General features: G+C 37.6%; 4 protein-coding genes across 6 annotated transcripts; 2 read left to right on the forward strand and 2 right to left on the reverse strand.

Moving 5' to 3' along the window:
• The first annotated feature begins 1,131 nt into the window (after positions 1-1,131).
• Positions 1,132-4,458, forward strand: si:dkey-12e7.1 (uncharacterized protein LOC557553 homolog). The gene is made up of 3 exons (XM_033968721.2): positions 1,132-1,382; positions 2,013-2,635; positions 2,791-4,458. Exons 2-3 carry the CDS (start codon positions 2,072-2,074, stop codon positions 3,376-3,378), a joined length of 1,152 nt encoding a protein of 383 aa, XP_033824612.1. The 5' UTR covers positions 1,132-1,382; positions 2,013-2,071; the 3' UTR covers positions 3,379-4,458.
• Positions 4,459-7,114: 2,656 nt separating this feature from the next.
• Positions 7,115-20,862, forward strand: anpeplb (alanyl (membrane) aminopeptidase-like b). The gene is made up of 20 exons (XM_033968716.2): positions 7,115-8,540; positions 10,879-11,021; positions 11,127-11,257; positions 11,473-11,590; positions 11,746-11,900; positions 12,919-13,032; positions 13,185-13,328; positions 13,448-13,513; positions 14,676-14,741; positions 14,824-14,972; positions 15,206-15,282; positions 15,365-15,498; positions 15,587-15,642; positions 15,989-16,136; positions 16,704-16,792; positions 16,961-17,068; positions 17,751-17,918; positions 18,566-18,706; positions 19,773-19,836; positions 20,363-20,862. The coding sequence occupies exons 1-20, from the start codon at positions 7,933-7,935 to the stop codon at positions 20,504-20,506; spliced, it is 2,823 nt and encodes a 940-aa protein (XP_033824607.1). The 5' UTR covers positions 7,115-7,932; the 3' UTR covers positions 20,507-20,862.
• An 83-nt stretch (positions 20,863-20,945) lies between these two features.
• arpin (actin related protein 2/3 complex inhibitor) lies at positions 20,946-24,520 on the reverse strand. Its single transcript, XM_033968722.2, has 6 exons — positions 24,374-24,520; positions 23,430-23,505; positions 22,789-22,921; positions 22,292-22,498; positions 22,036-22,196; positions 20,946-21,296 (listed from the first exon to the last, which is right to left on the reverse strand). The coding sequence occupies exons 1-6, from the start codon at positions 24,463-24,465 to the stop codon at positions 21,288-21,290; spliced, it is 678 nt and encodes a 225-aa protein (XP_033824613.1). The 5' UTR covers positions 24,466-24,520; the 3' UTR covers positions 20,946-21,287.
• A 552-nt stretch (positions 24,521-25,072) lies between these two features.
• fam169b (family with sequence similarity 169 member B) lies at positions 25,073-27,781 on the reverse strand. 3 transcript variants are annotated; one of them, XM_033968139.2, is made up of 9 exons: positions 27,713-27,781; positions 27,192-27,320; positions 26,954-27,053; positions 26,786-26,871; positions 26,510-26,672; positions 25,808-25,990; positions 25,598-25,723; positions 25,450-25,524; positions 25,073-25,313 (listed from the first exon to the last, which is right to left on the reverse strand). In XM_033968139.2, the coding sequence occupies exons 1-8, from the start codon at positions 27,770-27,772 to the stop codon at positions 25,466-25,468; spliced, it is 906 nt and encodes a 301-aa protein (XP_033824030.2). In that variant the 5' UTR covers positions 27,773-27,781; the 3' UTR covers positions 25,073-25,313; positions 25,450-25,465. The 3 variants fall into 3 exon arrangements, with proteins under 3 accessions (XP_033824030.2, XP_055078639.1, XP_033824029.2); XM_055222664.1 differs by having other exon boundaries at positions 25,175-25,524; positions 25,808-25,858; XM_033968138.2 differs by having other exon boundaries at positions 25,175-25,524.
• Positions 27,782-27,960: the final 179 nt, after the last annotated feature.

Raw genomic sequence — 27,960 nt, forward strand, 5'->3', positions numbered from 1 at the left:
ACGGTCTATTTCCACATCCGCCAGGTGCCTCTCTCTCTCGCTCTCTTTCTTTCTCTCTGTCTCTTTATGTCTCTCTCTCTTTCTCTCTGTCTCTCTTTCTCTGTGTTTGTATGGTCACTTGTTCTTAATGTTATCCTGCCATCTACTGGTAATAATGAAGTAAGGCATAAACATTAGGCCATATGAAAACATTTTATTGCTCATCAAATAAAAATCAAATAAACAAAATCATAAGCAAACGTTTTGTCATGTAGACTATTAGTATACGCGGAAAACCAGGGAGATGGTGTTGGACTTCCGCAGACGCCACACTGCTGCCCCCTCATCAGTGAACATCCAGGGAAGGGACATTGTGAGAGAGGACTCATACAAGTAGCCCACTTGGGTGTTCATCTGAACAACAATCCGGACTGGACTCACAGCACTGTACAGGAGCAGGCTCTGCCTCGCTTTGTCGGAGTGAGGGGGCCGCTCCTGATGACCGTCCCAGACTCTGTGGTGGCATCATCCTGTGTGCTGTGGTCTGTTGGAGCAGCAGTATCACGGAAAGGGAAAAAAGAATGTGGAGAGTGTCATCAAGAAGTCCAGGTCCATCTTGGGCTGGCCTCTCAATTCAATGCAGGAGGTGGGGGACAGGAAGGTCCTGGCTAAACTCAACTCACCTCTGTACATGGTTAGATGTCCTGTAGCAATCATGTGCAACACTGTAACAGAATATTAATTATCTCCTATATAAGACACAAGTCACTTGTTTATCCTGTCCTTATTCTGCATTGTACATAATAATAGTCAGAGTACTGTACATAAAAGTGCAGTAGCAGTTTTATTATAGGCCCTGCTTGCACAGTGTTGTGTTTAAGTTTATTTTCTAATATTTATTTATCTTGATTTTTGAGTATCTATTCCTATTATGTTGCTGCTCCTAAACTGTGTATAGCATTTCCCCACTGTAGGACAAATAAAGGTTGTCTTATCTTATCTCATCTTATGCTCAGCCAGATAAATCAATTCTATAGTCTTCCGCTAGGTGGCGTCAAGCGTTAAACTCTAAACTGAATTCCAGGCGACTTTTGATGACATCATCACTTCCACGCCAAAAAAAAAAAAAAAAAAAGACAAAAAAAAAACAACAACAAGCTCAGCTGTGTTCCTATCAGTGATCTCCACCCCAAAAAATACTGTTTTGTATTTATTTAACGTTAAAGAATGACTATTTCGTGACATATATGTGATATTTGCATTGCATTATAGATATATAATAACAGTGTTGATCGGGTTCTGTCATTTGAAGTGTCATAAGGTGTATAATGCCCTCTTTGTGTTCGCTGCTAGCATATTAGCTTTAACGGCGGAAGGAAGAAAACCACCACCCCGACTCCAAGGTATTTTAAAATATCTTTGTTTTTATGTTTTACAGCAAAACACCAGCAATTTTTTATAATACACATCTCAAGTTTAAGCATCGTTGTGGTGTCTCCTCCAGTTTTCGAGGGCAACAACAGAACAGTTTGCACAAAAATATATGTAGCTACATTTTGACCTCACATTAGAATCGTACTCAGCAAGATTGGGGTTTGATGTTAGTTAGAGTACCTTTAAGGGAGACATATCAAAAAGAAATAACTATTAATGATTATTTTTCTTGTATCGTTGTTGGTTAAGTTTCATTTTAAATAATGTTGCAAGTAGATACACTGAAACAACTAACTAAACATCTTGTGTTGGCGGCAAATGACTTCGGGGACCAAGCAGTGTAATATCAGGGGTATTCCATGAAACGAACGAAAGCGACTTTGATGGAATACCATATCATATTATTTGTCATGCATAAACAGCAACTGTTTGATGTACATGAAAACCATATGTTTAGTAATCAGCAAAAGCTAAATTTTGTTTATCGTGTCACTGTAACTTTTGAATTTAATGTGACATATCATCTTCGTGTTAGTAGTTATTTTGAAACCTTCATCTAATCTAATGTATTTTTTAATTTTTTTGTTTTTTTCGTTTAGAAATATTTATGGCCAAGCTGGACCACAAGACGAGTCGGTGGAGATCGTGACCTCCACTGATGAGCACAAGTATTATTTCTCAGTCTGCAGTGATGTCTCCAAGAAAACGGCCGCTGCTTCCGGTGAGCAGTCGACGCAAAGCAGTGGACGACTTCTTCCCTTTCAACTTATTGCCAGTGGAGTGCCAGCTGCATGTCTTATCTTTTCTGAATGAAGTGGACAAATGCAGTTGTGCTCTTGTGTGTCTGAGCTGGAGCTGCCTGGTGCGCTCATGGAAGCTGTGGAGGGTCGCTGACTACTCTCGTCGAGGGGTCTTTCACCTTGGACAAGAGGGTCTACTGGTATCTAACCGCGAGTTTGAGAGGTGGAAGTCCTGGGTCCACCACTACACGCACCACCTGATCTCCCGCAGAGCCAGTCTGCTCACACTCAAAGCAAGCTTTGACCTGGGCGACCGCTGCCACAAGTGGAGCGAGCTGCTCACTCACCTACTAGACAATGTGCACTGCCGAGACCTGAGCCATCTAGACCTCAATTGGACTTTCACCCTTCTAGAGCCTCTAGACCTACGAGTCCACACCAGCTCCAGTTCACACCAGGACAGCATCACCAAAATGGACCAGGTATTTGCACTTTAAGATTCAGCTTTCATGTTCAGCAACATCCTCATAGTAGAAAAATATAGTGTTTTACATTTCCTTTCTTCAAACATTAAGTCTGTTTTTCTAGTCCTGTTATTTTGATGACTAAATATAATGTGTTATATGTCCTGTGATAGGTGAACAGCTTCCAGGAGCTGCTCACAAAGCTGACCCACAGCTGTCCTCGAATCTCTAAGATGCGTTTGCACTTTGACTGGTCGGACGAGTCTGTGTCTCTGCTTACACAGTTTCAGCAGCTCAGGGTCCTGGAGCTCAAGTACTTCTGGGTCTTTAAAGGGGTCACCCCCTCTACGCTGCAGACCCTCACCAAATCTCTGCCCAACCTTAAGTCACTGACTCTGCACATTCTGGTACCGCTGCGAAACCTGGGTATCTCCTACACCCTAGAATCCAGGTCTATAGAGTTTCTAGATGTGTCACCTAGTAGAGGTTTGGTTTTTTCCTGTCTCAATCTGCCAGCCCTTCGTGAGCTCCGGGCCAAGAAAATTGTCCGGGGGATTACACTGGACCGAAGGACCAGGCTGAGGATTCAGAGTCGTTGGCCATGTTTGTATCATGTCCTACGGGAGGGGACACCCAAACTACAGACCCTGAATAACGAGAGACTTCTCCCCACATGGAGGGATCAGATGTATGGAGAGATGTCGGCCATACTTGATCAGTCATGTTACTGTGTGCAACACTTAGACAGCTGGCTGTGGTAAACTTTGGTGCACAATTAAAAGAGAGGTGGACCTTTTCTCAGTAGAACAGAATGTGCAAAGAATTGTTCTGAATAGTTTGTTTCATGGCTTAAAGCTAAATCGCAAATATAAAATTTGAAAATTAAAAAATGGTCTTAAAATATTTTGACATTTACAATTTACAAAATACACACGTAAAACCTACGTTTGGATAGGAATTCTCTGACATGAAACCAGTATAATGGGAATTTTAATATTTTTACTTATATGCAAGTACAAGCTAGGCCAAAACTATTATTAAAACCCAACATTTAGTTTTTCCTGCTTTTTTTGTCTTTACTGGAGATTTTCTCATGTGTCTGCCCTCTCAGAGCTATGTTCAGTGATGGCAGTGTGGTACTCACTGCGGTCTGGAGAACTACATGGCAAAAGGCAGGTTTTTACAATATTTTTTCAAAAATTCAGTTTTTATACTATTTCATTTTGTTCTGTTTTCATATTCGTGAACTACAAACTTCCATTGTAATGTTTCCATTCCAACATTTTGTATTAGGATTTTGGCTGTAACTGTAATAATATATAAAACTATATGTTCTGCTCAAACATTCTATTGGGTAAAAATTGCAAGTTGGAGAGAGAGATCATATTTTTTTCAAGCAGACTGATCTTAAGTAATGAGTGATTGTGTTTATGACCAACAATAGTCAAAGGTGCTATGTGCTGTGTGCACTTTGTTCTCCAATTATTCCAGTTTGTAGCTTGAACTGTGTTGAATATCCAGACGAAAAAGAAAACCATTCCACGTTCTAGTTTGTTGGAGAAATTGCTAAACATTAGCTAATTAAGTGTAAAAATGTTGTGAAAGTAATTTATAAATATGTGTCTCAAAGTTACAAAATACAGTTTCTAATAATTTGATTAATGTCACATTGTAGATTTGTAAGATTTGCTTTAACACTGCATTATAGAGAGTACAGAGTCACATGCATGGTGCTGTGAATAACTTTCACCTGGTCCATAGACATTTCTTTAGGTTTTCAGGGGTACACAATTTCAAATTGTACATAATTTTTGTATTGACAAATTATAGATGAATAAATCTAGATGTGTATCCAGCCCTGTGTTTCAGTATATTATTATGTTAGAGTTTATTATAAGTTATTATATATTTTTTCAATTAAATGTGAACAAGTGTAGTAGTGAAAAATAATCAGCAGAGGCCCTTATTCTCAAAGATTTTCTCTGTTATGTTGCAATAGTTCTGTCAGCTCTGTGCACTACTAGAGCTGCTTATTGTTATGCAATGTAACAGTAGTGAGATCACTGAATTATTACTACATTTGGGATATTAATTTTTATGCCTTAAATTATGTTATTAACATTATGACAAATTATTAACTAGCATAACATTAATGAAAATATTAAAATCCAATGCAAATTAGGGTGATTAAGGTGTTCATTATGTTACACTATTATAACATGCACACACACACACACCCATATATATATACATACCTACACACTGTCTGGCCAAAAAAAAGGTCACACACACAATATTTTGTTGGACCGCCTTTAACTTTGATTACAGCACACATTCGCTGTGATATTGTTTCGATAAGCTGCAGTGTCACAAGATTGATTTCCATCCAGTGTTACATTAATTTTTCACCAAGATCTTGCATTGATGATGGTAGAGTCTGACCACTGAGCAAAGCCTTCTCCAGCACATCCCAAAGATTCTCAATGGGGTTAAAATCATGTCTCATGCTCCCTGAACCACTCTTTCACAATTGTCATCTTGGAATATGCCCTTGCCATCAGGGAAGAAAAAATCCATTGATGGAATAACCTGGTCATTCAATGTATTTAGGTGTCAGCTGACCTCATTCTTTGAGCACAGACTGTTGCTGGACCTAGACCTGATCAACACAGCAATACTGTACCTATTTGCTTAGTTAAATCCAGGTGGCGACTTTTCTTTGGCCAGGCAGTGTATGTATAATGTCACATGTGAAAGCTCAGAGGCTGCACTAGCAATCATAAATGGTGAACAACTTGGCCATCATGTCCAGTGTTTTTGTACATACAACCCCTTTAATGAATAATGCTTTATAAAGTACTTTGGGTATCTTGAAAGGAGCTAATTCCAAGGAGTTAATGGTTCAGGTGTACAGTAATAAGGCTTATCATCCCCCCATTATGAGGTTATTCTACACTGCTTGTACACTGGTTTGTAAAAATAAATGACTCACTGTATATTATTTGTTTGAGCACCTATGAGTAGATAGACAGCTGTTTACACATCTGGTGTCTTTAAACAATGAATCAACAATTATGTGTGTTAATCACAGAGTCTGATGAACATTTTTATCAATTAGGGAGGGCCATGTTATATAAATCACAGTACTAAGTCAGTGTATGTTTGATTTGGAATAGTCAACTTTATTTGGAGTTTACTCTGTATTTCAATAAGGTATAAAAATAAAACATCTCAACTGTTCTATATGTCAAGGCGAACTTTATCTCTAAAATGAAATATTGCCGTGTGACTTTTTCAAATTAAATTATCTCGATCTGTGGGTCTTGTCTCTGCAAAGACAAAATCACTTAAGCCAACCCACGTCTTAGCAGGTCATTAAAGAGATCAGTGTCAAGTTTCTCTTTTTTCTACTATCCTGCCAGACTGCTGAGAGTTTGAGGAAACGACTTTCTGAGCATCCACCGTGGCATCAGCCTCAGAAGTTGTGATAAGTTGAGAATTTGCTCTTTTTAACCTTCTTTACAGAAATGATGAGACCCATAGGATCTGAGGGATTCAGCAAATATCTGATAATACTGTATGCATGTTTTGATGTAGTTGTCCTGTTCCCCCTAACAAGATTGTTTTTATTGCATTGTATTTTTTTATTCTAGTCACTGAAAACATCACAGCATTATCCTAATCTTGTAGACCGAATCCTAAAGCTAGTTAGTAAATTTGGGAACAAGAATGGTTTTAGTCAAGCATGAATTGCAATAGGCACTATTTCCTTCACATGCTGGTGGATGGTAGATGGTAGAAACACTACAGTTCTACAATGATGTCTCTTTTAAAGACCATTTAATGCTGTTTGGTTTAATCATGCAGTCAAATAATAATTTTAAAACAGAATTTTGTTTTCAAATATTCTTCCAAAATACCTTTCTCCAAACTTTTGACCTTTCTTGAAATATCCTTTATAGTTATGTGTTCCAAAATTCAATAAGTGTGAGTAACAGTGTCGTCTTTAAGCCTTCTCATATGTGCTTTGGTGCAACCATTCTGTTACCACCTGTGAATAATTGTGCAATTTAATTTACCCTGATGCACATGAGACTAAATACAGGGATTCGATTAGAATTTTTGTGCAACCGAAATAAGCTTTGCTGCATATGATAACTGTCCAAAGGAGGACATAATATTGTGCACAATACAAAACAGAAAGTGCTGTTTAATTATGGCTATGTTGTTTGGATGTTCGCAAACACTACATGTGTACTGTGAGCAAATAACATCTCCAGTCCACTCCTGTCCTGAGGTTAGCAATGTGCATTTTTTTGTGGGAGAGGGTCATGATTCATAGTCCCTGGGGTCAGATCCCATGTATTGATGTCCCAAATTACACTATTGTCTTGACTTAACCACATCGCCCGTGGTTGTCCCACCCCTGGAGCTCTCCCCTCCCCACATGCCTGTTGTTCAGCAAAGTTTGTCAATCGAGTACTTGTGGAAGAATATGCTTCATGGAGGTGCAGGGGCTGGAACTCTTCCGGATCTTTTCCCTTACAATTTTTGGACCGCTCAGTTGGACAGATGGGATGTTTCAGGAATGTCAGATAGAGTGAGTTCATAGTATACCTAAGGGAGGATTGACAAATCTTAAATAGTATCCATCTGTTTTAGTAATAATTTACAGTAGGCTAGTACTTTGTTCAATAATAATAATAATAAATGCATTAAGCTGGTTTGTTGAATTGCTGCACTGTATAGCTGTTAACAAGAGTGTTATTTCTGTTGTTTTTAATCTGTTTATGACATAGCTTACAAGTTTGGGTAATTTTGCATCAACTTTTGTTAAAACAAGGTTGCAATGAGAAGTTCTTGAATGTAAAACATTTAAAAGCAATTTTAAATTAGCATTTTGAAAATTGTCCTGACCACAGTAGAGCTAAAATGATGATCTATGCATAAAATAGGATGTTCAGGCTCTTTTTCACTGTCTCAACACTTCACTCGTTCTAGTCAGTGTTGACTGCATGTGTTACTTATTGGTGGATAAAGTGTTCCTGGAGGTTAACCTAACCCTGCATTAGTGGCACCGCCACAGTAACCACCTCCAGATGTGCTCTCCGGCCCCATCTCACACTTTATTTACAACCAGCCCTATCGTGACATCACTCCCATCCTCACGCCTTCCTTTAGTCTTTGCTCCTTCAAGTTAATACTTAATCCTTGTGACCCTTAATCACAAGCTAGTCAGGTTTACAGGAGCGGACCTGCCTCAGTCTTGGGGAGAGTTTTCAACTTCCAAGTTCAGGCAAGAAACAACCAGCAAGATGTCGAAAAATTCTCTTATGTCCAAGACGCTTGCTGCTGTTTTTGCCATTTTGACGCTTTCTGTTATTGGGAGTCTGGTGACAATGGTTATAGTCTACAATATTCAGTTACAAAAGCTGAAGCCAACACCACCACCAACGGCCCCAGTCACCACGCTGGCGCCACCACCAGAGATGCGCCTCAGAGAGGACGTCCTACCCAGAAGCTACCAGGTCTTCATCCATATTCCTCTCTACACCAGGATCATTGAAGAGGTTAATGTAACCAGTCCCAACCAAACATTTCTTTTTGATGGGAATGTCACTGTCCATTTGGAATGTGTCCAGAAAACCAAGACCATCTTCCTTCATAGCCGCAACCAGAAAGTTTTTAAACCAATGGTGCACGACCTAAATTCAAATAAGCAGTTGGAAGTTAGGGACTATACATTGCACGATGATCAATCTGAATTTCTGGAGATCATATTAAACGATGCACTGGAGGTTGGAGGAAATTATAGTTTGTTCTTGGCATTTAAGGGAGAAATAAGCGACTCTCTCCATGGACTGTTTTTGAGCTCATACCAGGAGGGCACACCAGCACACGAAGAGGACACCAATGTGTACAGGTTAGTACAGATAAATCAGTTTATTTCACTGTAATAACATTTTTGTCCAAGTTTTGAGTTCTTTGTCTGCACACTTCCACTGTTGAAAAATTGACTGGAAGTGTCAAAACTATATGGGATTTTTTTCTTAATCCATTACCTCATTATTCTACATAAATATCACTTGATTCATGCTTCAGGATTCAGCCCTATGCCAGTCTCATTAACAAGGACGATGTTATCTCATAAAACCCGATATATTTTCTGAAGACTTAATTCAGGTAATCCAGATGTCTCAGAGTCTGGACTACAGAAGTTACATGTGAAAAATCATAGACGTTGGGCTTTTCTTTGTGTTTTTTATTTGTCCAAGTCATGGGTCACTGTTATGATGTCTAATAACGTTAAGCAGGTGAACTGAGGCCCTGTGTATTGTAAACAGCACTTTATTGCCTTGTTACAGTCAGATTTTTGTGAGACTTCCTGCTACACAAGTAATCCTTAAGAGGTTACAGTGGTGACAAAGCATTTTAATTGCTTTGATTAGAAGCCATTTAGTCTGTTATGCAAAGAAAATTATGAAAGCAAATTAGAAGAGAAATTTTGGTTCTTCTGTAAGAAGAAAAGGAAATGGATTGGTTTATTTATTTGGAAAGAGAGAGACCTCATCTCAAAAACAGAAGTTTTGAATTCTAGCTAACTATGGCATTGTGTGTGCCTTAGAGTACTGCAATAAAATATATGATAAGCATACTCAGATTGTTTATGATATGCTTAATCTTCTTACTCATACCACTGAGTAAGCTAAAGCAAGGTAGTTATAGTAAGATTTTTTAAATTGTCCTTATAGGAAAATGTGCTAGGTTTGATCTCAGAAGCTATGTAGGATGGTGTTGTTGTGTCCTTAGGCAAGGTACTTCACCCACATTGCCTACACATTGTACAAATGTAGTGTGTGAGTGATTAGTGGTGGTCTAAGGGGGCCGATGGCACAGATTAGCAACCTTGCTTCCGTCAGTCTACCCCAGGGCAGCTGTGGTTACAATTGTAGCTTCACTGAATATGGCATGAATGAATGTCTTTGTGAGTCTGAAATGGCACAATATAAGATTATAAGATTATTGATTACTGATGAGGAAAATGGGCACCTAAAAGAAACCTCAAATTGCTTCCAGCTTGCTCTGATAAACTGTATTATTCAGTGCTCCTTTTCAATAAAGTTAATACAACAGATCACATTGTATTTGAACATTTTGGCCAAACATGGCGTCATCAACTTGGTATTATGTCAATTTATTTCAACACATAAATTACAGATGGACTGGCCTATTTGTTTGAAGAACAGAGCGAGAGATTGAAGCTGTTAATGTCATGTCATTACTAGACTGGTGTTATTTTTGTGACTTCACTTACACCGGCCGTGTTGTTACTGGGTGGACCTAGTGGATGATCTCAGACATCCTTAACATCAATGTGCTATTTTTTCTCATGTTGTCTATTATATTTTGCCAAATTATGTTTTCATTTGACAAAAGCACAAATGCCATTGTAAAGGCAAGGTACTTCTACCTCAGGCTCCTGGCCAAACTTAAAATGCAAATCTCTTGGAAACTTTGAGAGTCATTCATGCTTTTATTTTGCCTGGGATTAAGAATACACACTTCTCCAGTACTTTACAAACATGTGAGTCTGGTCACCATTGAATCTCCTCAAATTCCGTTTGGTGTGATTGACCAGTGGATTTGCCAATCATGAATGTGGATGGTCCGTATGTGTAAAAAAATATGGTGGCATATGAGGAAAAAAAGTCATGAAAAAATGTTACAGAGAACTTTGTCAAATCAATGAGTGAAGCACTATACTTTGTTAATCTGAGGTGCCTAAATTATGGCCAATGAGCTCCTTCATTCCACATGCATCACTGAAATGATCAAATCTGGGGGAGTTCTGACCAGACTGATATCCCTCTGTATAAAAAATACTGAGAGATATTATTTTTATCACATCTTGGTTGGACTATTGCAACTCATTGATCAAACAAAGTTTTATGCTGTGATGGCAGTATAAAATGACGGACTGCATGTGTTCAGAATATTCCCGTTATCACCTACCCCCTTTCTCCGCCCACTTTTTTGTACTATTGTGACATGCCACTAGGAAGAAGCACGGTCATTCAGTTCTGTAGTTTTGAACAGAAAGTCAATGAACCTGTTTACCTGTATTAAGCCGTATATTGCAGTTAACACAGTGTAATATTATGATCTATACTATATCCATAAATACGTCTTTTTTGCCCTAAACCGTTGGGCTGTGTGGTTAACCTCCTCACTTGACCATGGCTGTATTTTTCTTATGTCAGATATATGGTTGCCACCAACATGCAGCCAACCGACACCCGGAAAGTGTTCCCCTGTTTTGATGAACCCGCCATGAAGGCCCGCTTTAACTTGACCATTATTCACAGAAGGGACACCACAGCTCTGTCTAATCAGGATGTAGCAGGTAATTTCTACTTGTACTTTCAATACAGCTTTAAACCAACAATCAGTCCATGTACAAGACTAAAGCAAGTAAAGCCATGAATTCTTTGGTTTATACTTTTGTCAGATTCAAATATAATAGACGATGAGTGGCAGTATACACGCTTCCAGCCCACAGAGGTGATGTCCCCCTACCTGTTCGCCTTCACTGTGTCAGAGTTCAAAGCAAAAGACACTTATCCTCCAAGCAAAATCAAGGTATCTCTACTGGACCCAATCAAATACTTGCAAAACAAATTATTATTATTATTATTATTATTATTATTATTATTATTATTATTATTATTATTATTATTATTATTATTATTATTATTATTATTATTATTATTATTATTATTATTATTATTATTATTATTATTATTATTATTATTATCAGTCTATAGCAGCATATGTTGAGCATTGCCTTTCTACAGACATACGCACGCCCTGAGGCCGTTGATGCAGGGCACACGGCTTATGCAGACAGCATCACCGGGAATATTCTCCACTTCTACCAAAACTATTTCGACATCCGTTACACCCAGAAGCTTGGTAAGACATACTTCAAAGACTGATAAAGTTTTGAATGATAATCCTTCAAAAATAATGACGTATTATGTATTATTAGGCTTGTCTCATATTATTTGGATAAAGTCAACCATTTTGAACTAATACTGACAGAAATCCATAACTTGTCTTTGGTGTAGACCAGATAGCCATGCCGGACCTGGCCCCGTTGGGGATGGAGAACTGGGGCTTGGTGACGTACCAAGAGTGGGCACTGCTATACGAGGAGGGTGTGTCCTCTCACCTGCACAAGGAAATGATCGCGAGTTTGATTGCACATGAGTTGGCTCACCAGGTCAGGCCATTATGGTTTTAAGATCCTTCCTTATGGTCTAGATTAGAAAATACATTTTTTCCTTATTGGTGTTTGTTATTCTCTACAAATCTTCTCTTTGATCATAGTTCATGCCTTCATTTCTAAACAATGCATCATTTTCACTGCCTCTGTATTTCAATCCCTGGCCATAGGGGCTTTCACATTGTAGGAATCTTGTAATTCCAGGTGCTTTTACTACCAACCCCATTTTTGGGGCCACAGTTTGGGGACTTTTTTTGTTTTTTGCTTTTTCCAAACCAGCAATCTTTTGGGAACAAAAGTGAATGTACAACATGTGAAAGATTTTTTCATTCAATCACAAACTTAGACAAACTGTTATATTGTGTTTAAAAAGTCCTCATATCTCTCAACATCTATAGAGAGTTGTCCCTGGCTCATGCCCCTGTCTATCCTTCTGCCTTCTCAAAAGAGCTCTGCAGGTCTGCTCCTAGTTAAGTTTTTATTTGCTGACTTTTTTAGATAAAAGGAACATAAATCATGTACTGAGGACTAAAACATCCAAGGTTATTCTACACATTCGACTTGTATTTTCATATTAAACAGGATTTACCATTTAGTTATTTATGTGTTAATGAACATTGCAAAAATCAACAGCTTTGAGTGCTTCGGGGGCGACAGTGGCTCAGTGGTTAGAGTGTTGGTCCCTCAACCTGAAGGTCAGAGGATTGAGTCCCGCTTGGACCAAGTTCTTTCCTTGTGTCCTTAGGCAAGACACTTCACCCACATTGCCTAGTATGAAAGCAGTGTGTGTGTGAATGATAGGTGGTGGTCGGAGGGGCTGATGGCGCAGATTGGCAGCCTCGCTTCTGTCAGTCTGCCCCAGGGCAGCTGTGGCTACAGTAGTAGCTTACCATCACCAAGTGTGGAAATGAATGAATAATGACTATAGTGTAGCGCTTTGAGAGGCTTTGACAAGCCTGTAAAGCGCATTACAAGTGTAAACCATTATTATTATTATTCTGTCTTTGTCTCACAGTGGTTTGGAAACATGGTGACAATGAAGTGGTGGAATGAGCTGTGGCTCAATGAGGGCTTCGCCAATTACATGTCCTATCTGGCTGTAGACAAGGTCGCACCTGCCTTTAAAATGGTACAAAAACTGCTCAACAATTAGAATAAACCCATTTGATAGTAAAATATTCTTGTAAATCTCTGTGTAAATCTGTATGCAAGATTATATACAGTATTACATTTATGATATTACATAAACATCATTTCATGTTGTGTCATTTGTCTCTTCAGAGTGACAAATTTATTGCTAATGAACTACATTCAGCATTTGAAGCAGATGCCCTGACCTCATCACACCCCCTGACCCTCCCTGCAGCAGAGGTCCAGACCCCAGACGAGATCATGGAGATGTTTGATCGTATCACATACAGCAAGGTAAACACAAAAAAATACTACTACTACAATAAATACTACTATTAGTACACTAACCCTAACTATTCAATGTTAGTTACCTTAGAAACGATATGAGCTGCAGCTGTGTGTTTCTATTGCAGGGGGCTGTAGTGCTGAAAATGTTGGCGGATGTGTTGGGAGAAAGCGTGTTCCAAAAGGGCATTAAAGTAAGACTCACCAATACACTGTTATAGGAAGAGAAACAAGTTTTTGGATGTCCATAATTTACCACATAAGGATCTCATCTAACCCCCTGTAGTTGGCTGTTCTTTTTATTTTATACTTTAAGGTCATTGGTTGACTACATGAAATCTTTATAAACAGTGTGATGATAATCTTTACAGTTGGTAAAGTGCATCTGATTCTAGTAAAGAACATTACAGCTAAACCCAGTGACATTGTGTAAACATGGCTTTTGTCTGTCAAGATCAATACATTCTTCACAAATGCTCTCAATTCAGAGCAGTTGGTGAGTTTGAAGTTTGTTTCAATATGAAAATAAAATTGAACATGTTTCCATCAACAGTAAAACATCTGGCATGTGTCTATGGGATGGGATCTGACAATTGCACCACAGGAAGGAGATATTTTACAAACTGCACAATAACAAGTGATTGCTGTTATCTTGACTGAGCTACAGTATATTCATCCCATTATTATGAACCTAGTGCATTAAGATTCTGTGCAGAATGGCCCCAAGGCATCAACCCAAACTGTAGGGAACATTATGCAATTTGAATCTTGAAACTAAAGCTGTATGGTATACCGTAAAGAGAAAAAAAATGTGGCTATTCGTTTTTGACAATGGAGACCATAGTCAAAGTAAATATTGTGGTTTTGCATTTTTTTTTCAAGACGTTACTGAGTGTGCAAAACGCTTAGTTCAATGAGACTCTCAACGGTCTCATCTACAATGTGTCAAAGAAAGAAATTTCTGTAAAATAAAATAAAAACAACAAAGAGAGTGCTTGCTGGTGTTATAGATGTTACACATAAGTGGTTGTTACTTACACCACAGCTGTCCGGTCAAAGAAAGCTTTCACGCTAGAAAAAACAGAGAATGTTGTGTAAATCATAAATCATCATGAAGTGACAGACATTACAAGGTTTTTTTGATTATTCACTGCAGGGGCAGATTTGCTAAAACTATTTCTGACCTCCGACCCCAGGGCTGTTCAGCACCAGACTGGATGAATATTTGAGACTCCAGAGGCAGTTGACACCATAGTGCTTATGTGACCTGCTCTTGCGTCTGTGATTTATGTTGATTGGAGAAAAAAATTGTAATTACTCCACCTACTCCAAACCATTCCTTTGTTTGTTTTTCAGATTTATCTGGAACGCTTCAGGCTGAAAAACACTGATCAATATGACCTCTGGGATGCCATGCAAATGGTAATCATTGTGATTGTTACATGCAGTATAATAAAGCATATTTGATTATAATTGGATAATGACAATGTTGCACTTTTGGTAGTCCGAGTCTGAATCAGGTGGTTTTGTGGACGTTAAGACTCTGATGGACACATGGACCAATCAGATTGGATACCCGGTCATTACCATCAACACCAACAGCGGAGAGGTCTACCAGAAGCAGTTCCTGTTGAATGACACTTCTGAATCAAAGTATGTATTGTTATGAAGAATATGTCACTGTTAACTTTTTATATGAATTTTATTTGTTATATATATATATATATATATATATATATATATATATATATGTGTGTGTGTGTATATATATGTATATATATGTATATACGGTATATATGTATATATATATGTATATGTATATGTATTATATATATGTATATATGTATATGTATATGTATATGTATATATGTATGTTTTGTGTTTAGCCTCTTATGGGAAATCCCTGTTAGAGTAAAATCTGGCTCCGGTCAATCAGCTCTGGAGTGGATATTGTTTGAAAAAGGTAACATGTAAAGAGGATGTTTCACAGTCTTTTTACATTTCAAATTTCATTTGTTGTTATATTATGATTCATATTTTTACAGTCCAAAAGGACACATTCATATCAAAGAAAGGAGAGTGGATATTGGCCAACGTGAACTGTACTGGATACTACAGAGTCAATTATGATCTAACAAACTGGCAGCGACTACTGAATGAGATCGAGACCAACCCTGGCGTGAGTATGGTCTTTCAAAATGTCACAACCACCACTGAAAAAGTTTGCATTTTTAGATATGTAAAATTAACAAGGATTTTCCCCCCAGGGCATCCCACTGTTAAACAGGGGGCAGCTTATTGATGATGCTTTTAACTTGGCAAGGTAATTTGTTCTGAATTTCTTCCTATATAAAATGTATTTAAAGCATGTTAATAAGCATATGAACAGAACTAAATGAAATCCATCTTCATCTCTCCATGGAGAATGTTCCAAAGTATGGTTTTAATTTCCTTTTTTCCCCAATTTTTGTGAAATCACAAAATCACCTCCATAAAGTTACATACTGTAGTGTACTAGAGAAAGGGTCATGTTTTTTTAATAGTACAAAGAGTCTGCATACAATCTTGTGATATACAATAGCATTTGGGCACTGTTACAGTGTTCATAGACTGTAAATAGTAGAAAAATGTGTGCACTGTAAAAATATTTGAGTTGTCTGTGTCTACAGGGCACAGTTGGTCAGTGTGTCTCTGGCTCTGAACTCCACTCGTTTCCTGTCCAATGAAACGGAGTATATTCCCTGGCAGTTTGCAGAGAAAAACCTGGACTACTTTGTCCTGATGTTCGATCGCTCCGAGGTCTACGGGCCCATGCAGGTGCTCAGACACACACTATTTTGATTTTTGAATACATTGCATTCCTGTTACAGAATTTGATCATATCAAAAAATCAGATGGAGGGATGGGGTCTATAAAAACTCTGTGGGAGATGTACTGTTTTTGCAAGAAATATTTAAACTTATAATGCGCACACATTGAACCTTGGTATTTTATTTGTCAGAGACCAGCTCCACTGCCATAATAATCTTATTTCATAAACTAACAGCCATCACATCTTTGGAATTCAAGAATTTTCCATTTTCAAAACCTATTGTGAAAACATGATTTAATATTTCTTTATTTATGTGGACAGAGAAGGCGTTGAACTTTATGCTAGTTTTAGTTTCATGAGGATTGTCCTAGTAATTATATAACTATAAACCAAGGCAACAAATCTTTGAGAAATTCACAATACAATTTTGACCTGTTCTCCAGCTATTGGGATTCTAAAATATTCTGATGTCATGTGAATGCAAGCTTTTGTTTTTGAAGGATCAATGTTACATTTGCATTTCATTTAAATTATTTCACTTCTTTACTTTCCCCACTCTTCTACTCTTGCAGAAGTATCTTCAGAATCAAGTCACAGCGCTGTACAATTACTACAAAAACTACACAGACAATTCAACTGTCCCACCTGACCCCACCTCACAGTAAGGAAGCACTCGCTCAACTTGTGCCAATAAGAAAGTGTTTGTATTTACTGAACTACAATAAACAATGTTCTTTTCCAACTGCAAAGCATATCCGACCAACAGATTATTCTTTTATTACTGTTAATGCAATGAATGCAGCGAGTAACATACTGGTCTTCACCACAGGAGCAGCCAGATACTTGCCGTCAAACTGGCCTGTTCCAATGGTCTCCCTGAATGTGTGAACATGGCCAAAAGTATGTTCAAACTCTGGATGACCAACAACACTAACAGGTATGGTATTTTTAACACACCCCCACACGCACGCACGCACACACACACCCCACCCCCATATATATATATATATATATATATATATATATATATATATATATATATATATATATATATATATATATATATATATATATATATATATATATATATATATATATATATATATATATATATATATATATGGGGGTGGGGTGTGTGTGTGTGTGGGGGGGGGGGGATATAAGTTTGTCTTGAACATGAGAACTACATCTGGCATCATGCATATAAAGCAATATAAAGCATTACTAATTATTAACATTTAGCAAATGTTAAGGGTGCTCTCTGTACCTATTCTGAATGGGGGTCCACCACTTGCTCGTCCCTGTACAGATGTTACTGTTTTACTTTCAGTGTTCCACAGTATGTGTTGAGTTTATTTAATTACATGTGTTATATTGCTTATTTCTTGAAAAAAAAAAAAAAAAAATCTTACAGTGAGCGGGGTCCCCTCTCTCCAAATCTTACCTGTAACTTGGCCTAATGGCATCACCACAGAGATAGATATGTTTCATGCGTTGCTGTGAAACCTTCTAGGCAAAGCAATATCTCCATAGAGACAAGCAGGAGGTGAACTGTGTGCCAGAAAAGTTACACAGTCAATGAGCAGGTATTTTACGTATGAAAATATTGTTCTTTGTAGGATTCATCCAAACCTGCGCTCGGTCATCTACTGCCAGGCTTTAGCCGCTGGGGGCCTGGAGGAGTGGGAGTTTGCCTGGGACAGGTTCCAGAACACCAGTGACATCTCCGAAAAGGACCACCTCAGAGAGGCACTTGCTTGCACAAAGAAAATCTGGCTCCTCAACAGGTCAGACATACTGTAGGCCTACAAAAGAATACATAACCAGCCATTTTAGCACCACTTATCCCAATGGCAGAGGGGCAATCGAGAGACATGGGAGATTTCCAGACGGGAGAGGTGCGAGATGCCAAAGGAGCAGCATATATATATATATATATATATATATATATATATATATATATATATATATATATATGCATTTGAGATTTGGCCTGTAACATGTAGCATAGCATGAATATGCAAGGTTCATTGTACAAATTGTTTTCCAAATGTATTAATTAAATGAATAATTCATTTATTAAATTTCTGTTAAATAAACAGCAGAAAAAACTTATATTCAGTTTTATCAAGTGCCAAAAGATCAGCAACTTGTTCAAAAGGTAAATTGAACAAGGTTTACCCTTACCTATTTTAATATAATTTGGTCATGTTCAGTGGGCCGGATTAATAAACCCAAAGGGCCAGATATAGCCCCCGGGCCGTACTTTACCCACCCCTTGTTTAGAGTTATGTGATGTCATGTGGTGTTAAAGTTTCATCTTAATACATTTTGTTGTGGAGACGTGTTGCTGGATATATATTATTCAGTGATTCATTTTACAATAAAAACCAATAAGATCAGGTGATACTGAATGACTCCTGTAATTCCACAGATACCTGGATTACACCTTGAACCCTGACAAGATCCGTCTGATGGACGTGTCTTCTGTAATCACCTCCATTGCCTACAATGAGGCGGGACATGCCCTGGCATGGAATTTCATTAGAGCCAATTGGAATTATATCAGCAAACTGTACGTAACTGCACATTATACAACATGTTATTTACAAGGATATTTTGAACTTTATCTTATGGTTATTATGTGAACATATGTATCGGGCATGGGAGTGGTCCTTGTTCAGACCTGTTTTGAAACTGGTTCTTCATTTATCAGTTCCAGTTTTCTCCCAGTCCTCTGGTTTGGCACCGTTTTGATCTAGTCTAGTTGTTGGTGTAACACAGAAGGCTGATGTGTCCTACAACTTTAAATGGAATTGGGGAAACCCAGTTGGTTTTTGCATTATTTTCCAAATTGCAGTCTTTATCATATTCCAAAAATAATGCCTTGAGACCTAAGCCATGACGCAAGTAGTTTTGGTTAGAGGTCAATATTGCACACTTATTTATATTTAGGGAAAATTACATGCAGCAATAGTAGAGGCCACAACATGTGCAGGGTGGAGAGGCTGCAAAAAGTCTACAAGAGTCAGTCGCCACACATTGTAAAAATCTTAATGATTGGGCAAAAAGGATGCATTTGGGTGAACAGAAGTGAACAGAAGAAAATGTCATAGCACAAACTCCTTAATATTGCCAACTATATGTGAGAAGAATTCTATGGAAATACTGTGTCTTCTGAAGTGACTAAGTGGTTTCAACAGAAATATTACTCAGATCTTGAAGTCACAAAGATTGAGTAAACAAACCCAGAGTAATAAAACACACACTTTGATTAACAGTGTCGCCTGTCCAAAGGGCTGCTGTAAAATCTGTGCCTATCATGAATTGCTTCGGGAAGCTCTATACGATCTTGTTGCTAGGAAATCACAGCGTACACAATACACAGTTGACACAGCCAATATTAACCCATATTAATTGAACAGCTGGACTAGATAGATCATCGTCTGGTTAGACTAGTTTTGGTAGGTTATAGTTCATTTATTTTCTCTTGTTACACTTGGTTGAGTTTTATATTCATTTAGCATAATCTAACTTTCTTTAATAATTTAGGGCCCTGTTTGATTAAAAAAACTGTATTTACTATGTACTGTAGTATTAATGAATATTTTGAAAGTAAAAATATGTTGTGTTTGGGCCAGGTACGCTGGAGAAGTGATTACTGAGATCACCCAAAGATTCTCCACACCATTTGAACTGCAGGAGGTATGTGCCGTCCTCTTTATTGCCCTTTCAGAAATCTTTCTCTCACGAAGCCCTAGGTGATTTATTGTCCAGTCGCTTCATCATAGACACACCCTGATACCGTATCAGTTTTATGTAACCATGAATAGTCTGTTGGATTTGAAAAATATTAGGCAGAGTATTGCAGATAAAAATGTGAAAAAATATGTTTCATGGCCACACAATGAACCAGTTCCTTATCAAACAAATCTGTGCATTCCTAATCAAGCACCAGAAAACTAATGAGCACTTACTTCACCCAAGTTGTAAGTCTCAGCACTTGTCAAATACATCACCATAAGCAAAGAGACATTTTAACACACTATAATCCCATATTCTTTATTTTGTTTCTCCCAGTTTATATTTGGGTCATACTGGATATAGTCTATGGTGGGCACATGTAAATGTGTTGTATTGGTTTGTAAAATGTCAATCATGTCCAACAATAATAGCAATGTCCAAAACACCAGTTTGACATCTATGAATAACTTTGTTTTTATGCTTACAGTTGGAACGTTTTTCCACAACGTATGATCTGGGTTACCTCTCTCGAGTGGTGCAAAGGGCTATCGAGCAGACGAAGGTGAACATTCAGTGGGTCAAAGAAAACAGAGAGACAGTTCTGAACTGGTTCTTGGCAGAGATCAGTTAGCACATTTTTAGGCTGCATTCACACTTGAAAACTGTGACTAAACTGAGAATTAAATATGTACAGACCAGGACTAGAACATGACTGGAACAGGATCAAACCAAGTCTACAATAGAACTAAATCACCCAAACCAGAACCAAACCAAGCAAGTGTGAACAAAGCCCTAAACCAAAATGTCTCAGTATCCACACAATGAATTCATTTTCATTATTTACAAATAAAATAAACCAGATTTTATTTTTTCATACCCACCAAAGAATATTAATGTATATACATATGTGCCTTATTTATACATGTTTACATTTATGAAATGTAAAATAATGCTAAATTGTTTGTCATTAAAATCACTTTAATTACAGTTTTTTTTTTCTTAATGTCATTGCAACAATACCTGCATTTAAGTGATTTTATGTCAGCTCTTGTTTTTAATAGTCTATTATAAAAGTTTTCTTTTATAGAGTTGATCCATGAGATGTTTTGTTGAGCAAAAAGACAAAATGAGTATTGCAATAATACTGCACCAAAATAAATCACCAACAATGCATTCAATTCAATGAAATATAAAAACTTATATGATCCACCTGTGTATTTACCACTCTACATCTGTCGCTTTTACAGACAAAATAGTAGAAGACATGAAAAAAATAAAAAAGATTCATGAAAATCAAAAAAATTCTGTAGCATCATGTGGGAAATGACGTGTGGGAGGTTGTTCCAGATGAGCTGATATTAGGCCAAATTCGGTCTGTACTTGAGCCAGAGCCAAGGACTGAGGGACATTCTTCAATCATCCTGAGAAACAAATGCACAGCAGTGTATCACATTTGGTAATAGAAGAAAGTTGATGAAAAAGCTAAAAGCAAAAGTAATATTCTGTTGTACTGCAAAGTAGTGTCTGTATTTAGTGTGTGTATTTTATTGTTTAGCAAAAGACAAAGTTTAAATCTGTCAACTGGACAAACTAACCACTCCTTTGAAGATAGTGAGGTTCAGATCTTAGCCAGAGAAAATAAATGGTTTGAGAGAGGAGTTAAAGAAGCAATTTTTGTTAGGAAAGACAATCCTTCCTCAAACAGGAATGGGGGCCTTAGACATCATGTATCCCCCATCTATAATTCCATTCTCAGACCTAAAACACAGAGAACAATAGCCGTGTCATTAAAGGTTGAATAGGGCAGTTTCAGCTGAAAATGGAGACAATAGCTGTTTACGTTTCAGTGTAGTTAGCCCCTCAGCAGCAAAAGGTCTTCACTCCTACAACAATCTGTCCAGTTGACAGATTTAAACTTTGTCTTTTGCTATGGATCAGACCTGGACAACTGAGGGATTACACAGATATTTTATTGTTTGTTTTTGCTTTGTGGTCACCACAAATCATATGCTATAAGCAAGTACTGATATTAAAAAGGCATACGTTTTACTACAGATGCCAGTCTTGGTACAATTCTTTGGTTCATTTATCTATGCTTGAGGTGGACCAAGAGAGTACTAAACAATGTCTGTGGACTTGTAAGCAGATTTCAGTGCTTACCCATTCTTCGTCCTCTGCTCCGTCTCCTTCTCCTCCTGCCTTTTCACTGCCTGCCGATACTTTATTAGCCATTATTTTATCTGTCCATGATGCTCCAGCGTTTTCATCACCAGCGAAGTTACATTTTGTAACAGTGCCGCCATCTATTTTTGCCAAAGAGACTAAAACAAAAACATATAATTTAGTAGATATAGGCTTTAATTAATGATACAACCACATGTAATTGTTTTCAGAAATACAAAGGAGTAGAACTTACATATAAAAGGACTATTTCCTTTAGTTTTGAGGCGGATTTCCTGTCCAGTCTCCAGCTCAGTCTTGTCCATCTCAGACTCGGGGTACCAAAAGGCCCAAGATCTACTGGGTTTGTGTTTGTCTGTGATTTTTATCAGTTCACTTTTATTGACTAATGCTGAAAGGTCCTCCTCTGAAAGACGGTCAGTCTCACCTTTGGCTTCAACCTCTGTCCACATATAAAAGGCCAATTAAGATATTTTAGAGGGTCCTTCACTGTCTACTCCATAATCCATCAGTGCAGTGTTCCAATAATGAAATCAGTAAATCTATTTAATTTACCAGAAGTCGTCTGAAGTGGTCATTTGCATTAAGAATAAAGGCTTTAATGAGAATATTGAAATGTTTACCATATTTAACATATATGTTAATTTGAACTTGAGTGATGACACAATAAAGCTTAAATGTAAACATTTGGATGAGTATTACACATAGCCTAAGATATTACAGTATACTTACTATAAGAGGACATGAGGTAGCCTGTGTTGACCTTCTTTGTGTCACTAAAGTTTGGCTCGATCTCCAGGCCTTTAGCGTCAAACTTTCTCTGGTGGATTAGGCTGGGCTGGATATACAGCACATAAAAGCGTGTCTGCAAAACAAAACACAGCATGTGTTTATCATACATCTGTCTACAACACTAGCATTAAATGTTTTTTGAGATCCCTGAGTTAGTATTTTTCTTTCTTAAATACTTGTATTTGAGTATTAATTGCACTTCTTTTGGATGCAATACTGTTTATATGATCCACACAGATCACTCATCATTCCCAAGCTGGCCCCCAAAAATCTCAGGGCTCCCCAAATGTTCTTAGAGAAGAGTTTACTGTTCTATAACATATTTATTACCCAAAAAAGGATATTATATTAAGATAATAGCTTATCAGGTAGGAGAATGATATTAGGATTGCCAATGTATCCACAGGTAAAATATGGGTCTCTGTGAGAAATATAAGTTTATCTGAAAAGACTTTCTGAACTGTAATTTTATATGCCTATACATAGTAAAATACTGTATTTCTTCTTTCTCTATGAGGAAGACATAATTTATAGATAGGCAAATCCACAAATGGTGAAAACAATATATAAAAAGATTTTACCTTGTGATTGTTGATATCAGTGATTGTGTGCCTGGAGATGTCCAGCAGCTTCCCTTCCAGAAGAACTCCATTTCCACTGTCAGTTTGAAACATGGAGGAAATGAATTCATTAGCAGGGATTGAATCCATTCACCCTTTGTGGTTCTAAGCAAGTATAATTCAGAAGGGTGTAATAGGCCTACTGCTTATTCTCAATCAGTACATTTGAAGCCTTATAAAACCTCAAAATATGTGAGAAATGGATCTCCTTTTACTTTTTACTCTTTAAATACATTTTAATATATATATTTTTTATTTTAGAATTTTTCTTACTTTTACCTTTATTTGAATATTTTTTGCTCCAATATCTGTACTTTTACTTAAGTAACAGAATTTAATACTTCTTCCACCACTGCCTATATTTGATAGTAAAAATACATTTAGGCTGTAGCTAAATAGAGATCTAAATGGCCTAAATAGTTATCATATAGTTGTCAAATCTTATGACACGTTTGCAGCAGTGTGTCCAATAATTTAGTTTTTAAAGAGTGGTACAGTGCTTGATGCTGTAATCTGGGGGAACAAACGTCAAGCCAAAACTGAAACTGTCAACACTGACCAGCAGAGCGTTTCACTGTGGTAGGTAGATGTCTGTGTAATCTTACTCTTGTGGTGGTAGGTAGATGTCTGTGTAATCTTACTCCTGTGGTCGTAGGTAGATGTCTGTGTAATCTTACTCCTGTGGTGGTAGGTAGATGTCTGTGTAATCTTACTCTTGTGGTGGTAGGTAGATGTCTGTGTAATCTTACTCTTGTGGTGGTAGGTAGATGTCTGTGTAATCTTACTCTTGTGGTGGTAGGTAGATGTCTGTGTAATCTTACTCTTGTGGTCGTAGGTAGATGTCTGTGTAATCTCTGATCCTTGTTGTAGTAGATTGACTATTTGCAGATTAAACAGTTGTCTACCTTTCATACGATGACGGGTTCCAGGCGCGGCCAAAACTCTCGTTGTGCACAGGCTTGTTCTGTAAAGATGTGTTGTGATAAATCCGACTCATTTTGCTAAAAACTTTTTGGCAAAAAGAAACAATTCCAAAGATTTCCTTATGTAACTTCCTGTTCCTTCTCCAGCGCAGGGCGAGGTGCGCTCGTTTTGCTTCACTGGATTGGCCGCTTCGATCGGGGTGCTTTGGAAGAAAGTATTTGTATTGTTCTACATTTGAGTCTGGCTCAGAAAATGTCTATTTTCATCTACCCCCTATCTCCACCCACGTCTCTGTACTTATTCGAAATAGTTCAAGAAAGAGAAGACCTGTATAGCAGAGCTACACTAGGTCCTGGGTTCAGCCACTTTTTAACAATAAAAACACAAATGAAAACCAACTATTTGGTATGGTTACACATTACTATTGGTAGTTTTTGGATTCAAGAATATGATGCCATACTCCCAGAGCCATGACACTGTACTTTCCAAAGAAATAGCCACAAAAGTATGTTCCCAGCAATAAAGGCGGTGCCTTTCAGTTCTGCAGGATTGAAGCCAATGGACCCTTTTGTATTGCTGAGCCTTAAAAAAACAACAAAGGAACGATTAAGCCGTTTTAGACCAATATTTCTGTTTGCAATGAACAAAATAAAAAATAAGGATCTAAGGGCCAAGAAGCTCTGAAGAAAAGTTTTTCATATTTTATTTTTTACCGTATGTCCATTTGCAATAACAAAAAGAACAACAAACATACATTTCTCCCATCTGTTTCCTGCCTTGATTGATTAACAATTGTCCAGTACATTTCAAAGCAGCTTTAGTATTTGGGGGGGTTTCTGTTTGGTGGATGGTCCCCAGTGTGCTCTGTTTGAGAACATCCACTGTTCCCCAAATCGTTTTCATAAGGTTTGCATTACAGATCTATTTCACAAGACAGAAAAACAAAAAATATTGTTATTGGACAAATGTAGGCTACAGTTTTTGATGCAAGATATTGTCTTTCTTGTTTAACTTGTGTTTGCAATTTTGTCATAGTGACCATTAAACTCCACCATACCCACAGACGCCCATCTTTACAGTTGATCAGTCCCCTCATCCTTCTCTACTTCCACAGATGATGAGCTGCTCTTAGCTGTGAACAAGAAGCTCTTAGGTTAGAATTTTGAGCAAAATATAGTTCATTATCAGAAATGAAACAACTTTACATCGAGAGTAGCGTCCGATCTGGATGTTGAGCCAGATGTTTCGTCTCTGAATCCAGCTGCTGGGAGCCTCAACTTCATAAAGAACATCTCTGTGTTCTTTGTGTTGTATCAGAAACTTTTTGCACACTGAAAACATAACAGACCATGTATATAAATTGTAGAGGATGGGCACTGTTAGCTTGTAGTTAGTTTGTTTTTGAAACACAGCACCTGCCATCATGCCTGCTGATAGTGGAGAGCTGACCCCTAGTACACTTTCATCTGGGAACATATCACAGAAGTCCTGGAGCATGAGTAGTCCAAAGCCCCTCCTTCTACAGTGACCCCTCACATATATGGTATCCAGAACAGGAAGCTCGTAGCATCGGCTGATGCAGTTTTCACACAAACTGCCTGAACACAGCCGTTAAATGTTAATATTTTTGGTGCATAAAGCAGAATGAAGAAGCAAATCAAATGTATGAGTACAGCAAATACCCTTTCCATATGACTTTGTGTGTATGTTGTGTATGTGTCGACCAAAACTTGTATTAGTTGACTAATTATTTTATTTAGATTTTAAGGATTCATATGAGACAACAGCAGAAAAGAGATATTAATGAGCGAGTGAGTTAGTTGAACATTTAGTATTTTTTTATATTTATATGGAAAAAAAAATAACAAATTCATAATGAATCTGTACAAATAGTAATACTCTGCTAATATAATAGCAGTCATAGTCTTTTTAGTATACTAATTGATTGGCAGGACATGTCTTTAGTCAAACAAGAATTTTTTTGTTGACTACAGTCTTGATTTCAAAGCAATCATTATTTGAACATAGTAAAATAATTCATTTTTTTCAGTGCAGCTAGATAGAAATCAGTTTATAAATTGTGTTTTTTGTTTTGTTTACTCTATTATGTCTTATACCTTTCTGCTTGAAGCTGTAGAAGGCCACTGCCTCTCCATGTATCCAGAGCAGTTTGCAGTTCTCAGTTGGGGGATGATTTGAGAAAAGTTGCTCCTCTGCAAGAACCCTATCCACCAGCTGACTGAGAACCAAAACTAGCACTCTCTCTATAGTGCACTTGACCTACAGAATGTTATTTTACAGTATATTAACTTGATACACAATGCCTCTTAATTGAGTAGTAATTATATATGTTTGATTATTCTTTCAAAATGTGTCTTCTGTTCAGATCTTACCGCCTCCAAACCATTTCTAGATTTCTTAGATGTTCGTAAGACATCATCTATATGCCACCAATTTCCACATAGATACAATGCTACAACTAGAACATAAAAAAATCATCATTATGCAGTTTGGTGTTGAGTTTATGCCCATGTTTTACAGTGTTTAAAGAAGCAATGTACCTTGTTGGGGTTCATCAGGTAGATGTAGAGTCAACAGAATACACTCAGGTTTGTCATTAAAAAGATGCAACTGCTTTATATTGGCTGCTGTTATAGCAACCTAAAGCAAACACAACAAGTGAGTAACTGCCACCCGTATTCAAAAAGCACAACATCCATCATTTAGCCCCACCACTGTCACATTACAACACTTGTAATTATGTAGTGTTATATGAAAGCTATATTTAGGTTTTTTCACCTTAGATTTGGTCGGTAAATGAAACCAATCTCTCTGAGCTGGCTCTGACTCTAAAGCAGAGAGGTACTGGAGAGATGCAGAGGTCAGCTCACTGGCGCCCACTAACGGCAGGTCTACAGGATACATGGCCTGTGAACAAAATAGACTATATTGTTAGCAAATCTAAATAGGCCTATATCCATTTGGCAAAATTTATCACACCTATATTACAGTGAAGTGTGTGGACCTATTGTAGGTCTATTATGTACTATGGGCACTGGGCACGTGTGAGGCGAGCCTCAGAGCACTTGTTCAACATGTTCTTGTGTTTCATGGTGCAAAGGTGATTACCCTACAGGCCTCTGTCACACACTCTCATATGAGCAGCTAACTTGTTGGTGATACGGTGTCACCTGAAAAAGTGAACCCTGAGCACAGCATGACCAAAACCATGAACAAAAACATGACCACAAAGTGTAAAAAGTAGCTTTCGTGATTCAAGATCTTAAAATTGATAAGCAACAAGTAAAAACGAGGCCTACTTGGACTTGAAACTTGGCTCTTTCTCTGTCGGTCCCTCCTGCGTTAAAATGGATCAACATTTGTCTGGACTTGTGCTTTTAACGCCCTCTGCTGGTTACAAATGCATATCTCATCTATCAAGTTTATGAGAAGAACACGTGGATATGCTTCATTTACTCTGTGGTGACTTTAAAAAACGTGTTTCACCACCTGATTAAGATCCTGAACTACATCCTTGTCAAATTGTACGTTGTACACATGGCCTCCT

The sequence above is a fragment of the Periophthalmus magnuspinnatus genome, chromosome 6 (assembly GCF_009829125.3).
Source record: "Periophthalmus magnuspinnatus isolate fPerMag1 chromosome 6, fPerMag1.2.pri, whole genome shotgun sequence".
NCBI lineage: Eukaryota > Metazoa > Chordata > Actinopteri > Gobiiformes > Gobiidae > Periophthalmus > Periophthalmus magnuspinnatus.